General features: G+C 31.0%; 1 protein-coding gene across 1 annotated transcript; it reads left to right on the top strand.

Annotated features, from left to right (window-relative positions):
* The first annotated feature begins 4,921 nt into the window (after positions 1-4,921).
* LOC103498876 (uncharacterized) lies at positions 4,922-10,172 on the top strand. The gene is made up of 2 exons (XM_008461672.3): positions 4,922-5,238; positions 9,870-10,172. Exons 1-2 carry the CDS (start codon positions 5,101-5,103, stop codon positions 9,954-9,956), a joined length of 225 nt encoding a protein of 74 aa, XP_008459894.1. The 5' UTR covers positions 4,922-5,100; the 3' UTR covers positions 9,957-10,172.
* Positions 10,173-12,238: the final 2,066 nt, after the last annotated feature.

Here is a 12,238-nt window from a genome sequence, read left to right as displayed (position 1 = left end):
CGTACAATATGGGGTAACCAAATCCAGTGGAGTAGGTAACATCTTTATATTGTGTATCTGCACAAAGTCCTTTAACTAGTCCATACATCTAACGATTCAGATCTCTTCCATCCTTCACACCGTTGGAAAATCAAACGGTTTAAAATGCAATTATTTTACAAGAACGTGTGTGTGCTGTGTGATTGTGTTATTGTGTCCGTATCCAATGGACGGCAGAGATTGTTCGATCATGGACAGTCGTGGAGCCGTTGGATTGAGGGCGTGATGATAAGAATAAAAATGTCGATGATAAATGAGATATAATAAATTTATAATCTCTTGTTTGATACCATTTTTAATCTATTCTATTTCGCATTGAATTAATAAATTAATTCTTGTGCAATAAAATTCATATTTTAACAAAATTCATGGTAAATAAAATATGTTAAGCCAAAAAAAATTAAATATCGATTATAAAACAAGTATTGATGATTAAATTTAAAATTTATTAAAGACATAGATGAATAATTCTCAATTTTATATATCCAAGAATATATGACATTTTTATAAAAGTAAAGGTTCCTTTATATCTTTATTATTTCTTTTATTTTTGTTGATATTATTGTTTCTTCAATTCATTTAATTAAGAATGATTGTATTATTTAGAATTTAATTTTATAGTGGGTCCAACTTTTTTGTTGAAATACCCTAATTAATTATTCCACTATGATCGGTTAATAATAATGGTTGATTAAAATTATATTTAATGCGTTTTCATTTGAATTATATACTAAAATCATTTGACTTTTCCCTTTGTTCTAGCGATGATTGAATACTATTTAATAAATTAATAAAATTTTAAATATATTTACTTAATTGTACTCATTGTTGTAGAACTTTAAAATGTATATACTTAAATATTCAAAATTAAAACTACACCCTTATTCACAATCAATTGATTTATATATTTTTGTTGAAAGGGTTAATTAATCCATCAAATTTGTACAAAATCTATGAAATTAATTTCACAAAGAAGACTTTGATCAAATTCATGTTGAAGTTTAAACTTATAACGTTCTATTCTCTCGCTTTATAGAATAGTTAAATATATACATATATATATATAATCAAAAACATCAATTTGCAATTTCCATCGATATTATTCCTACATATCTTATTTCTTCCTTATTTGTACGTGTGGACGCTCTAAAAAAACTTAAATTTGAAGATTTGCTTAAAAATATTCCAAGTATGTATTTTAATTTTATATTGAAATCACATTTAACCATTTTGTCAACTTCAAATTATAGCTAGAAAATAATAGGATGTTTTATTTGGAAAAATTAGATAAATAATGTTGATTTTGAAATTATTTATAAAAATGTTATAGTTCTGAAGATTTGATGGAATAGATATATCAAATTTCTAATTCATCGAATGTTAACTATACCAATTTGTTTTTTTCTCATGACATGGTAGGGTGTTAATTGATTAACAACTAGCCCTCCATTTTAGGCTATTTAATTGGTGAAGTTAGATAAATATCATAGATTTTTAAATATTTTAGATAAGCATATAAATGCATTCTTAGTCATATGAGATATAGGTTTCAATAATATCCACCCCTAAATCGTTATATTCGGAATACAATTTTTTGTAGGTGTGTTAAAAATCGTAATGTTTGTGGTTAAAAATCCCCTATCTACATTATACTTTAAAAAATATATATTGATATATCATACTTAGTTCTAAAGTACGTGTTTATAAAATGGTTTGTTTTTTAAGATATTAGTGATGCTATGGTGTTTATTTATATTAACTCGAAAAAAATGTTATTTAAAACAATTGATTTTTTATTTTATAAAAATTATTTTAAACTAAGTGTTTTAGTGCGTAGTTATCGAATATTTCAAAGTTTTAGAATGGATTGCTCTAAAAAAAAACAACCACTTTAAAAATTAGACAAAACGTGTGTTTGATTGACATTTTGTTTATTCATTAACAAATATTTTGTTGAACTAAAGCATAATTTTAGCGAATTAAATGTCTGTAACTTTTACAAAAAGTAAAATTAAGGATCAAACATCAAACTATTACTTTTACAAAATTGGGAGTTCAAAAACATAATTTCACGTCAATTAGAGTTACGTTAACGTTGACTTATTGGACATGAAATTAAACATTAAAATTTGTTGTTAGATATACGCTTTATCTTTCATTTCCTTTTAGTATACTGTTTTCAAATCTTCTAAAAAAAATAGAAGCCAAAAAGGAAAAACGAAATTTATCACTTATTACCATTTATAAAAGAATTTGCTTTATTTACGAATATTTTAGTTAATTTTACTCTATTTAGAAATAATCTTTAAAATATTAATATAATTAAGGGGGAAATTATAAGATTAAATTCGTAAAGAAAAAAAAAAGTAAAATGAAGTTTTTCATATAAAGAAATTGTAAGAATACTTTAAAGTGGTATCAAGTTAGGAATAAAGTTTTATAAAAGAAGAAAATCGATACTTGGAGTCTTCCATTCTTGCTCAATAGACAGTAGACACGCCGGACGTTGATCACACGCTTCAATTACAAGAAGATATGAAAAACCATACGTGTTCCCTCGTTGGAATTTTCTGTGAATTTCTTTTCTAAGAATATTTTTTAAAAAATGTTGTATATATTTCGTATGTTTTTTATTTACCATTGGCCTTTTCTTTTTTCTTTTTCTTTTTGTTAAAATTAATTTAAATTTGAATGTGAGTAGAGGAGAATAAATTAAAGAAGGGGATATTTCCGGGAAAATGTGCTCGGGCGACCTTAGGCACTGGCGTAGAGCCAAAATTACGATTCTCTTCCTCTTTATTTAATGATAATAATTATAATCATAATTAGAATACTCTATGTTAAAAGGGACCACGTTATAAAAGTATTTGCTTTATCGAACTATGTTATAAACTAAGGCTAGTTTGTTTACAAAGTTATTTGTCCAAATGACGAAAATTATTTGGAACAAAAAAAATAGTTGAAATGTTGCACTTCAATCATCGTGATGAATGTGCAAGCTCAAAAACGTATTGTGTAACGTAATAAAATATGTATAATATTGTTGATTATCACAATTTATCTACGATTTTAAAAGTGCGGTAATATTTTACTAGGTTTAATTAAAAATAATCCTAGAGACTTTAGTAAAAGCATAAGAATCCGTCGTTTTAGTTACAACCAAAGTAAACTGCATTAGATGACAACCAAAGTAATCTATAACTTGCTCGTTTTTTAAAATACTTTTCAAAGCTACTCTATCTCTTTATTTCGTTTCAATCTTAATAAGGATAAATATCCATCTATATTAGGTTAATACAGAGTTCGTTTTGATTAACTTGAAATTATATATATATATATATATATATATATGAACTAATTTTAATGAAAATTGTTTAAAGTACACGTTAAATGCTTTTTCTAATGCTTGTCAAATGATGTGTTTTTTAGAATTTTGTTTATTAAATCAAATATTTGAAAATGTATTTCAAACATATCAGACCCTAAATTACTAATTTTATCGATTTAAACTCAAATTTTAAGAAGTTTTATTAATTTAAAACTCCAACTAATAACTGTATATGAATTGAAATTCTTTAACTTTCATACGTAAAAGTGTATCGATTTAAATTCAGGATATTTACAAAGTATATCTAAATAAATAACAAATATCTATGATACTCATGACAAAGTTTGAAGTAAAAACAAAGACAAACGTCAATTTTAAAACAATTACATTAAAAAAATTCATCTATCCTGAGCTAGTCTAACATTAAACAAAGGTAGAAAGATATCTAACTATTTGTTGGTAGCCATTTTTCTAGCTCAATTAAGCTGTTACGAACATTTTTGTATGTTCAATTGAGTTTTGTTTGAATTAACATTTGTCGACAGTTTTTATAAGACAGCGATATCGTAGATTCATTTGTAGATTTTTGTACACTCCAAGACGACATACAAACTACAAAGTGTCCCACGAGTCGGCCATCAATGCTCTACTTACCCACACATAAATATGGGTGGAAAAATATCCTCCACAAGTCACCATAGTAGCCATTGTTGATTGCCAAAACTTCGTTTTGGTATGATTTCTGCTTCTGTTCTCTAGAGTTTAATACTTTATGCTATTAAACATGGTCAAAGCTATGGACCTCTCTATTTGTAAGAAACTTCGTAAGTAATAGTTTTATTAATTAACAAACATTAACAAAGTTATAATTTATTCGATAAAAGTTAAGAAGATCGATTTTCTATTTGTTGCTAACAAGGAAAAAACAGTATAAGTTTTTTTTTTTTTTTACTATTTTAAATGGTAAAATTATCGAGCATGTTTACAAATAAAACAAAGTTTTACTTTTTATATGAAATAGGCACCGGTAGATCCAAATACACGTCTATCGACGTCTATTGTGAAAGTGATATATAATTTGAATCTATTTCAGTCTATCACATTTTAAATATAAAATTTTACTACATTTGAGAACAATGTAAATTATTTTTTTCAAAAAATAATACAAGTAGTAGGGTTAACTATCTTGAAAAACATTTTAATAAACGACCACTTGCATAATGACATTTGAGTAAAAATAATAAAATACATAACACAATAATAAAACAATTACATACGTAAAAAACCAGCGTCAACCACCATTTTCAACCTTTATTTTGAGTTTATCAAATTAAAAGTGTTAGAACAACTACCTATATCTGATATTGCTATAATAGATAGTTGCTATCAATTGTTACGATTAATAACTGCTATCAACAATAACCTTTTTATTTTGTCACTGTTATTAGCGGTTTTTTTAAATTTTCTCAAATCAAAAACTATCTGTAACAATAATCGATACACATAAATTTTTACAACTATTTTATTGCTATATTTTTAGTTTATTTCATACAATTACAAGGTGCTATTTGGTATAATTTTGCTCCAACGAAAGCACGTAGGTGGTTTAGTTGAGTTACAGTCCCAAAGTGTAATTTAACCTATTTATCAGTATTGTATCGTTTGAGGGAGAGCGGCATAGGACCGAAGCTTTTGGGGAAAATTTACACAGAGAAGCTCGAGCGGGGAAGGAGATGGCGGGTGCATTTTGGGGGACACGGGTATTGGAGATTGTGAAGAAGCATGATTCTGGAGGTTTAGTCTGGAAGAGAATCAAGCTCACCACAACTCGTAAAGCCAACGCCAAGAAAAGGCTTCATCGTGTTTGGCAGGTTTTTTTTCTTCTCAATTTCGGTCTCCATATCATTTTTCTGTTTATGCACGCCATTAATTTGTGTTAGAAGAATTTCTGGAAGGTCGTTTGGAAATAGCAAGTACTTGATTATCCCATCGTTAACGTCGAAGCAAATGAAGTAGATTAGGAGACTCTTTAGCTTGTTTTGATATATGCATTGGAATGACGTTTACTGTAAGCAGTGTAGAAACTATTGGAAACCATGTGAATGTTAGCTACTAAGTGAGACCGAGGGTCCTCATTTCATTATTTCCCATTGTTTAATTGGGATTTTTGTGCAGTACAACACATTAGTGGCTGAGAAACCTTAAAACACCTCTGGAGGATACTCTAACATGTAATGGGAGAATGGTGAATGTGAGATGGTTCTGATCTTCCAAGGATTTTTATACAAAGAATATACCAACTTGGAGTGAAAGAACATTTGGGGTTCCTTCGTCTGCAATCTGTTTGGGATTGTAACCCTTCAATGATAGGATCCATAGAATGAATTTTACTTCTTAGTAACTATGTCTTTCCAGATAGATCGTGTAAGAATATTGTCGAGAGGATTCTAGTATTAGGATGCTGGTTTGTAGAAAGAATGGTCGAAGAGGTTATGCAAAAGATATATGGATTTTTGTCTCCAAATGTGAGAGGGGCTCTTATAAACGATGAATATCAGGCCTCACGATTTTCAAATCACCTGTCTTTGAGGATTGGAAAGTTTTGGAAAATAAACTTCAGGCGGATGGCTTAAAATCCAAATATCTTTTGAAACAGGAATTAATTTTCTTTACCTATCTTGGGAGAATATTGATTCTCCATGACCTTCTAACTTCTAGATGGAGGTTTTTTAGTTAAGGATTCTTGTAACTATTGTTTTTTTTTTATTCATGCTATCCGGACCATTTTGTCACCTCCTTGGCTAGAGCAAGTTGGAGAATGTGTTATCTTTCAATGGAGTCTTCCTTTTATGCGTATGTTTATGTTTTGGCGACACATCTTATCTTAAAAAGAAGACTTTTTTTAATATGAATCATTAGCTTTCTGATTCATATTGATGATTTCAAGTTGTAGAACATTTCAAGATAGATGAACCTTGAATAAATCTTCATGAACTAAATCAAAATTGGATATACACATAGAAAGCAAATCAACCAAGGTCAAGGAATATGTAAAATAACTTATATGTTAGAGGGATTTAGGGGCAAGGACCATTGGACAAATGTTCTTGAAAAATCTAAATCGTACATCTGAAGCTGCATAGAGTGACAACGAGCCATGAACTAGTGCTATTGAACCATTCAGACTTTGCATTCATAAAGGGAACCAATGACTCAGATACTCATGGTTATAGATAGATAGATAGATAGATAGATAGAGAGAGAGAGAGAGAGAGAGAGAGAGAGGGACCACTTGAAACTAAGGCTTGAGGGTACAAGGAGATCAAAGAGAATGAAGCCACTAAATTTGTTTTTAGACTTTGATCTAACTTGGGAAAGCAACATTTATGGTTACGCAACACATCTATGTTGGCTAAATAGCTTTGGCACTTTTCCCTTGTGCTTGATTCTCTATGGCATAGAATTATTGTTAGTAAGTATTAGTGTTTAAGGCGCAGTCGGGTGCTTGCTTGAGGCGAGGTGAGGCCTTAACGGCTTGCAAGTACCCAATGCGAGCACCTTTAGTAAGGTGCTTGCCTTTTGCGCCTTTCAGTTGCCTTGAGCGTAGTTCAAAGCGACCAGGCGCTTGCTTGTTCAATTACTCAACTTTTTTTAGAAAGAAAAAAAAAACATTCTTATCCAATAGGATTAAAAGGAAGTATCAAAGTTTGTAAAGGTAGAATTAAAGAAAAATTAAGGAAAGGAAGGAGAATTGAAGAAGAAAAAGAGTCAAAGTAGAAACAAAATCATTTTTATTTCTATATCTTCTTTTAAACATTCTTTTTCCTCAAGATTAATTGAGTTAATTTCTTTCTAATCTTATTGTTAGTTATATATAATTAAATTTGCCTTCAACCACTAGCTTAAGCTTTAGGGTGAATTGGTGGTTTATTACTTATATATTTTATTTATTTATATTATTATTATTTTATTAATTGCGTCTTGCTTCAATCAGGCGACGCCTTTTGTCACTTTAGAGTGTGCCTTGTGCTTTGAAAACAATGGTAAGTATGACCTTCATCTCTTTGAAGGGTTGTCCAAAGGGGCTATAGGTAAAAATTGGAATCTTTGGAAAGATATTTCTCTCGAGTTTCCTTCCTCCTCACTTCTTCTTTGTTGTGTTGAGGGTAAAGGTAAGAAGTTGTATTTTTAAGAATGAGTGGGTGGGGGATAGACCCCTTTGCTTTGCGTTTCCTCACTTATATCATTTCTTCTTTAAAAATCATTTGGTCTATGATTTCTTGGTTTGGCTAGGGATCTCAATATCTTTCTCCCTTGCTTAACGTTGTTTGTTGTTCGATAGGGAAACTATGGAGGTAGCCACTCCACTAGTTTGTCTTTGCTTGGTGTGTTCAATTTAGGCTTGGGAGAACTTGGAGGAGAGATGTTCGTGTTTGGAATCCTGATTCTGTTGACTGTTGTTGGAACCCTTTTTCTGCTAGTGAGTCAGTCTTTGATGTGCTCTAGAGGATTATATTCCTCAAAAAGTTAAGTTCTTTACCCGACAAGTCTTACTTGGCTGTGTGAACACTTTGGATAGGCTTCTAAGAAAGATGCCTACTTCAATGGGCCCTTTTTTTGTTGTATTCTTTCTTGGAAGGTAGAAAAAGACTTGGATCACTTTCTTTAGAGTTGTCAGTTTGTGAAATTACTTATTTTAGGAGTTTGATCTTGAGTTAACTCGTTAGAGAGATGTTCACATGATAATTGTGGAGTTCTTCCTCCATCCATCTTTCTTCAAGAAAGGCCTCTTCTTATTGTCTGCTGCCTGCTGGATTTTGGAACAACAATTCTTTAGAGGTGTGGGGAGGGACCTTTGTGATGTTTGGTTCTTGATGAGGTTCTATGTTTCTCAAGGCTGCGTTTTCAAAGAATTTACTTTTTCTTTTGGTAATTATGCCGTTGTATTCTTTCATTTTTTCCCTCAATAAAAGCCGTTTCTATTTAAATGTGAAAATTTTTCTTTGGAGCAACTAGATTATTAGAGCTTCCTTTTGGACCATTTGGGGTGAGCAAAATACATGTGTTTCCAAGACAAAGAAAAATGATCTTAGTTTATTTACTTATTTTTATTTGTCTTTATGCCTATGACTTGCATTAATATGTGCCCTTAGTTCCAAAATTATGCTCTACTTTCTCCCCTACCATTAGAAATGTTAAAGTAATTCTTGGGAGTGCGAGCATTTACCTTCTGTATTTACTTTCACCCTGTCTACGAAGTTATAGTCGTTTCTCTAAAAAGAAAAAAGAGCTAGAAACTCATTTCTTCTTTTGGAAGTACCGAGGCTCTTGTAGTTAGTTTGGAAAGCTGCAAGATGATTTCTTCCATGAAGCTTCTCTCATGTTGGCAACAACAAGAAAATCAGATTTTGGGAGTGCCTGCCCTTGTAAATTTTCTGACCTCCCCAGACATTATCCTTTCTCTAATAACAAAAATTGGATCATTAGCATGGTTAGAGATGGACCATCAATCTTAGAAGAAATCTGGATGTTGCAGATGCAGAGTGGATCTCTTTCACCAACATCGTTAGAGACATAGTAATGGCATGTTTTTTTCAACGGTCCCTATCCTTCAAATTCCTGTGTTCATCACTTCAAAGTGGGCCACTATTCTAAAGAATCCCAAAACAACCCTTCTCTTATCTGTTGAGGTTCTTCCCTTTAAAACAGAATGACAGAATTTTCTGAGCAAGAAAAATCTTTAAATCTTGAATTAATTTTTTTTTTTGAAAAAAATAATTTTTGTAGTTGCCACTTGGGATAGCTTCCCTAGAATTATCTTTCTCCAGTTTCCCCTCTTTGTGTGGGTAAATTGCATTTAATCATTGAAACTGTCTCTTATAAAAGAAAAGGAAAGAAAAGAAAACGATAGAAAAGAAATTAAAGAATTGCTTTCCTGCTTTTGATGTATGGATTTCAAAGTTTTCAAGTTGTTTTCTTACCCTTTTTTTAAAAGTGGAATGTTTATTCAGTGAAATTAAAATTTTGAGGGCCAGCATAGATATTTACTGTTTAGCTATTTGAGTTGCATGATTTATATCAAAGTAAGGGATAAGCGATACTATTTATTCGATCTTTGTTATAGTGACTAAAAATATTTAAATATTGATCCTGTCAAGAATGTCAAATTTATATGCTAAAAAGGAAATTAGGTTAAGTCTTATTTTTTGTTGACTCGTACAAATTATGCTTCTCAAATACATCCATCTGAAGATTGTTCATTCTAGAGCAAATGCATTTTCTACCCCGAATTTTCTATTCTTTTATACTTCTGTATTTGCCCTATGGAAACTTACATGCTGCCCTTTTTGTTTGTCACCATGGAATTCGATTTTGAATTTCCGTACTGTTCTTGTTCTTGTTTTATATATTGTTTTTTTAATATCATGTTACATTACTAATTCAAGAACCACTTGCAAACTGTTGATGTGTGTTCTAAATTCATATTATTACTTCTTTCCAGAATGAAGCTGTTTTGAAGGCATGCTCTGAGCCACCTCCGCCGAAATCTTCAGGAGATAAAATTGGTCAAGTTGAAAAAAATGAGTAGAACTCCGTAGGATCCAAAAGAGTTTGGCAACTTCAGCATTGCAGTGCCAATTTTTTCCTCTTATCTGAGCCTTTTAGAAAGGAAGAGTGAACTTTTAGTAGACACGATTGATCTCAATGATGACACATACACTAGTGTGGAATTGCTGCCTGGAGTTTCACATAATTTCTATTTGTTTTTGTTATTTGAATTAATGTGATTAGTTTTTCTTTTTCACGATCCTGGCTGCCTCATGAATGACTCGTCTTTCAAGAAGTATTTGATATTAAGCTTTCTTAGCAAACTCACTATCAATATTTTTACTGAAAATTATCTGAACTGGAAAAGGACAAGCCTTCCAGAAAGTGTTCGTCCTCTCTAGTGCTTGGGTAGTCTATTTCTATCTGGTTACAACCTTCAAATGACATGGGTTGTGGGTAATCGAGTAGAATGGGCCTTCTAGATAGGTTGACGGAGGTTGGAACTATGTCAACTTTTATTGGAATGCTTACTCCTTTATGTTGGATTCATAGAAAATATGAATACGATATATAATGGTGTTATCCAAATTCTTATTGAGGTAAATAGGTCAGAAAACAAAGTCTCTAATGATTTAATCCAGTTGAAAAACTGTGAGTTGTAATGTATTCAGTGGACTGATATATGGACGTTGCATACAAATCTAATTTCATTAGCAGTAATTTCTTTAGATATCTCTATAACTCAAAAGTTCTTTCGGAACTTTTTTTCCTTGATGGTTTATCTGTTTGGTTCCAGACCTCAATATAATGCTGAGGACAATGCAGCAAAAAATTTAAGGACAAACTCGTTCATACAGTTTGATTCTTAAAAGCTTAACTTGTATCATACGATAAGATTAGTACTCCACTCCCAAAATGATAGATAGGGTATGTGGGTTAGGGTTTCCTTTCATCATCAAGGAGAGATTCTTTCTTCATCCACTTGTGTATTAAGCTGAACCATCTAAACCCTCAAGTCTTTTTGAGTTTCATTTCTTTTGCAGGAATTGTTTTCAGTTTCATAACTGCTGGGCATGAACTGTATCCAATTACAGGTACCGCTAACCTTGCTACCCAGTTTTTCACCAAATTTGAATATTGCATTTCTTGAAAGTCTTTCCTATTAAAGGTTTGAAATTGCTGTCTCAAAATGTCAGGCATTTACTAACCATTGAACTGGAGAAGTATATAGAGTAGGTTGATTATCAAACATTGACATGAAAGGAATCCTGATTGTTCCTAACTTTGCTTTACTGGACCCCACCTGAAGAATTTTCTGGGGTGGATTTCTTTTGCATAAGTTGATTTTTATCTTTAATTTTGCAGAGATTCAGGGAGAGCAAAAAAAGAAAAAAAAAGAAAAAAAAGATTGGGAGATGGATAAATGTCTCTGTTGCAGGGATTCAAAGCAACCTCTCTTATTTAATGTTTGTCCAAAACAAACAGCTTATAAGAGTGGTTGGGTGAAGAAGTGGTCAACTTACATAATTGATGACAATTCCTTCACTGATAGGTAATTTCTATTCATAATTTCTCTATTGCCCTTGCTTGATTGAGACCCCCTCCCTCCTTATCGCCTTTTGATATGTTTCTAGGATTGGTAGGATTTTTCTTTAAATGTTATTGACCTTATCAGGTTGGCCTACATAAGAATTTTTTTTTTCTTTTTTTTTTCTTTCTTTTTTCTTTAATAAAAAAGTTTTAGCTGTAAGTTTTTGTGGTCTACCATGACGTGCTGCCCACGTGATTGACAAATGAGAAACCCTAAGTCAGCAATCCACAATCCAATCCAATTCCTCAACTTTCTTTATTTTTCTTCTTTATTTTTTATTTTTTAATTTTCTCTCATCTTTTGACATGAAATTTGTTCATATAAAGGTGACGTGAAGAACTTCAACAGCCTTTGCTGATTCTAACCTTCCATCACAAGAAATTCCAAGGCCACCATTTTATTATTTATTTTAAAAATACTGCCTCTTTTTATTGACTACAACTTTCTTTAAAAAACCCCTTTCTTATGTAGAATGATTTCTATGAATCATGCCTTACCCCCCCTTTTTTTTCTTTTAGAAAAAAATATTTTCATTTGTTGCATCAATGTTTGATTTTAATATAAAAAAAATCAAATATTCGAGTTTCTTGTTATCTCTCAATGCAAATCTTAGTAATAACATAACTTATGCTTTAAAAATATGAACAATATGAATAAACTCTATATTTTTAATTTTTAAACGGTACAAATTCAACTCATGAGGTGAATTGTTTCCAAGAGTTCAAGCAAAA

This window comes from Cucumis melo, chromosome 11 (assembly GCF_025177605.1).
Source record: "Cucumis melo cultivar AY chromosome 11, USDA_Cmelo_AY_1.0, whole genome shotgun sequence".
NCBI classification, from domain to species: Eukaryota; Viridiplantae; Streptophyta; class Magnoliopsida; order Cucurbitales; family Cucurbitaceae; genus Cucumis; species Cucumis melo.
Note: the sequence above shows the minus strand (reverse complement) of the source record. Positions and strands in the feature narration are given on the sequence as shown.